The sequence below is a fragment of the Rhea americana genome, unplaced genomic scaffold (genome assembly GCF_003343005.1).
Source record: "Rhea americana isolate MKP2758 unplaced genomic scaffold, rheAme1 scaffold_18, whole genome shotgun sequence".
NCBI classification, from domain to species: Eukaryota; Metazoa; Chordata; class Aves; order Rheiformes; family Rheidae; genus Rhea; species Rhea americana.
In genome coordinates this window covers 5,207,554-5,210,437 of record NW_028185927.1, presented here as the reverse complement: position 1 = coordinate 5,210,437, position 2,884 = coordinate 5,207,554, and the positions used below count along the sequence as shown (strand labels likewise).

At 49.1% G+C, this 2,884-nt stretch overlaps 1 protein-coding gene across 2 annotated transcripts in view; it reads right to left on the bottom strand.

Moving 5' to 3' along the window:
* The window catches only part of PRORP (protein only RNase P catalytic subunit), a 51,548-nt gene extending 49,052 nt beyond the window's left edge, over window positions 1–2,496 (bottom strand). For both annotated transcript variants that reach the window (XM_085301694.1, XM_085301695.1), the window contains exons 1-2: window positions 2,449–2,496; window positions 500–1,910 (exon numbers count right to left, since the gene is read on the bottom strand). In XM_085301694.1, the coding sequence (XP_085157820.1) occupies window positions 500–1,497 (998 nt within the window). In that variant the 5' untranslated portion in view covers window positions 1,498–1,910; window positions 2,449–2,496. The remainder of the gene's footprint in view (window positions 1–499; window positions 1,911–2,448) is intronic.
* Between the last annotated feature and the right edge of the window lie 388 nt (window positions 2,497–2,884).

Genomic DNA, 2,884 nt, shown 5'->3' with positions numbered 1-2,884 from the left:
CCCACTACATTGCAGCAACCCATACTGGAATATTCAGTTCTGGTGTAGACTACAGAGGATTCAGAACAGAACCAAAAAGAGAGTCTAGAAAAGGTTCTCACAGAGTACTTGGTTTCTCTCCTTAAAGGAAAGAGGCAGTATACTCTGTTAAGGACTATCTCATTTTTCTGAACAACCACCTACGCTGGTAGATAATGGGGGGGGTGGGGGAATCTCACACCTGTCAATGTTCTTATGTACCCCTCAAGAGGTTTTAGGCAGCCACCAAAGTTTCCAACTTTCTGTATCAAGAACGGATATTTAAAAAATAAAAACTCTTACGAAGTAAAATCAATAAAAATTTTACACTTGGAGCAGAAATGAAACATAGCTTTTTATGACACACCTCTCAAGGAGACACACCATAAAATAAGAAGCTAGGGGATCTTATTATCCTTAWTCTGGGGAATAATTTGACTCAACCTCATGAACTACAGCTGGCTTTTGAAACATTATTTACCTTTCAAACCACAGCTTTATACTCCGCATAAATGTTCTGTGAGGGTACACTTGGTTCTCTCTCAAATATAAGAGGATACCAAACAGCTCTTTTTTTAACTCAGCATCTTTCATACCCCTGCTGAAGTCAAAAAAGGCCTGCAGGACATCCAGGGTTGGTACCAAATCCTTAGCCAGCATCTCATGGTAAAGTTCACATGCCAGGTTCATTTCTTGGTGACGGCTAGCTGCTTTGATACAGGATTCATAGTTCGTTCTTGAGGGAGTCATAACTTTTTTTACTTCCTCCAAAAGAGTCAAGGCCATTCTCCACTGATCCGAGTTACTCAGCCCCCTGATAAGAAGGTTGTAAGCCCCACTTTCTAATATCTTGAACCGCATTTTCATTATATCATACACGTCACGGATTTCTGCTGTCTTCTGTTGTTGGACACACAACGCTAAGTATTTGATCAACAAATTATATCCAACGTCACCATCACTCTTTGCCACATAAGTCAGCAAGGACTTGGCCACATCTATGGGGCTGTTGCACCTGACCATACTGTTAAGCATCACATCTTCAAATATTTCAGGTGATTGAAAGTTTCCCCTCAGCCTATTCCACTCGTCGGCCTGCAAAGGTTTTTCTGGAGGCTGGACCTTGGTAAACTTATGCCTTGATAGAACTTGACTCACTAATCGTTTCTTTGGAGCTCCAGAGGAAGAAAAGTGAAGTTTTCCTTCAGAYATTTTTTTACTCTCCTCATCCCATCCTGTTCCTCCTTTATACTYAATTTCAGATCTTTTCTTGTTAGGAGAAGCATCAGTTCCTTTGGAATCCACYGGTAATGCAGTGCTGGAAGATGTCATAAAACTGAAACAGCTAACCTTTTGTGTACTGGGGATATTGAAAGAGACAGCAAACAGCTGCTGGCATCTCAAAACAGGCCAGAATATGCAACRTTTCCCTATCAAAGCCTGCATGCCCTGTTGACCAGTTTGAGAAAAGAACAACATCGTAAGATGAAATTCTCTATTAGCTCACTGTATTGAAAGAAGTTATAAAATGGAAAATACAGTTTGCATGGGAAGGCTTATTATAAGAACTTTATGGCTAGCTGCATACATTACACTCATTCTTCAAAAGGCTTGTCCTATGAGTCTTTTAATCCTGTTATGAAAACAAATAATCAAAAAAAAAGTAAAACATTTTTTCACAAAAAGTGATCTCTTAAGCTAGGCGCACATTCTTCCAAAACAARGGTATCTTTCCACCTGGACAAGTCACTTTGCAGGTTTGCAGCTTATTGTTTTRTCAGCTGCTGTTAAGATGAGTACTTAACATGCTGTACAGAAACACGCAACACTGATGCAGCTACCCAAGAAATAGAGGGTATCTTCCTGCCTTCAGCCAGGTCAAGACAGATTTCCTAAAAATGAATGAAATAAAAATATCACTGCCAAGAACAACATCATAACATGCCTCATTTAAGTCTTTGCTGTTATATTTACATGCTAGCAAACACAAAAGCCCAGGTTATCTACACAAAAAGGCCAGTTTAAGGTTAGCAACTCAAGTTCTSGTGACATACAGCCCCTAAGCTGGGAGCCCTGCGTTAGTTCCCTTAGCCTTCTAACTCGCGACACACTTCCGCCGAACTGGCGTCCCCAGTTAGAGGCTCTTGGTAAGGACGCTGCCAAAGCAGGAAGGCGGTAACACCCGCGGACATTACTTCGCGAGGGCTGCGGGCAGGGCAGGGCAGCGCACGCCATGGCCGCTGCCCCTTCCCGCCCAGCGAGGAACTACAGCTCCCGGCGTGCAGCGCGCCCGCTCCGCGCACTGCACGCTGGGAAACACAGGCCGGCAGCCCGCCCTCGCCTCCTCCCGTCCCCCCCGGCCCCTGCGCCAGGGCAGGCAGCGTTGTTCCCGCCGGGGCTGCGTCGGTGCCTCTCCGCGGACAGACCCACCTCGCACGCTGCGCGGCAGCCGCGGGCAGCTCGGCACTACMGCATCCCAGCAGGGCCGCGCTTAGGGGTGGTGGCGGCCGCCATGCGACTTGCCCGGCACGCAGACCGGAACCGCGGCCCGAACGCGGCGCGTTGCGCTTCGRGCCAATCGGAGCTTAACGGGCAGGGGGCGTGCTGACTTCCACGTGACCCCACGTACCCAATCAGTGAGGGGCGCCGCACACACCGCCTCGCTGCGCGTTGCCCTGCGGGATCAGTTGCGGGCGCGGCGCTTGGCGGGTCACGTGGGCGCGGCCAGGCAACGCGCATGCGTGGTGGTGGTGGTGCCGTCGCTAGGGGCCTGGCCCGCCGTGGCGACGTGCCGGTCACGTGGCCCGCGCGCCGGTAGCCCGGATGCGCGGGGCCGGCCGCCGCCGCCGCCGCCGCGGGGGACATG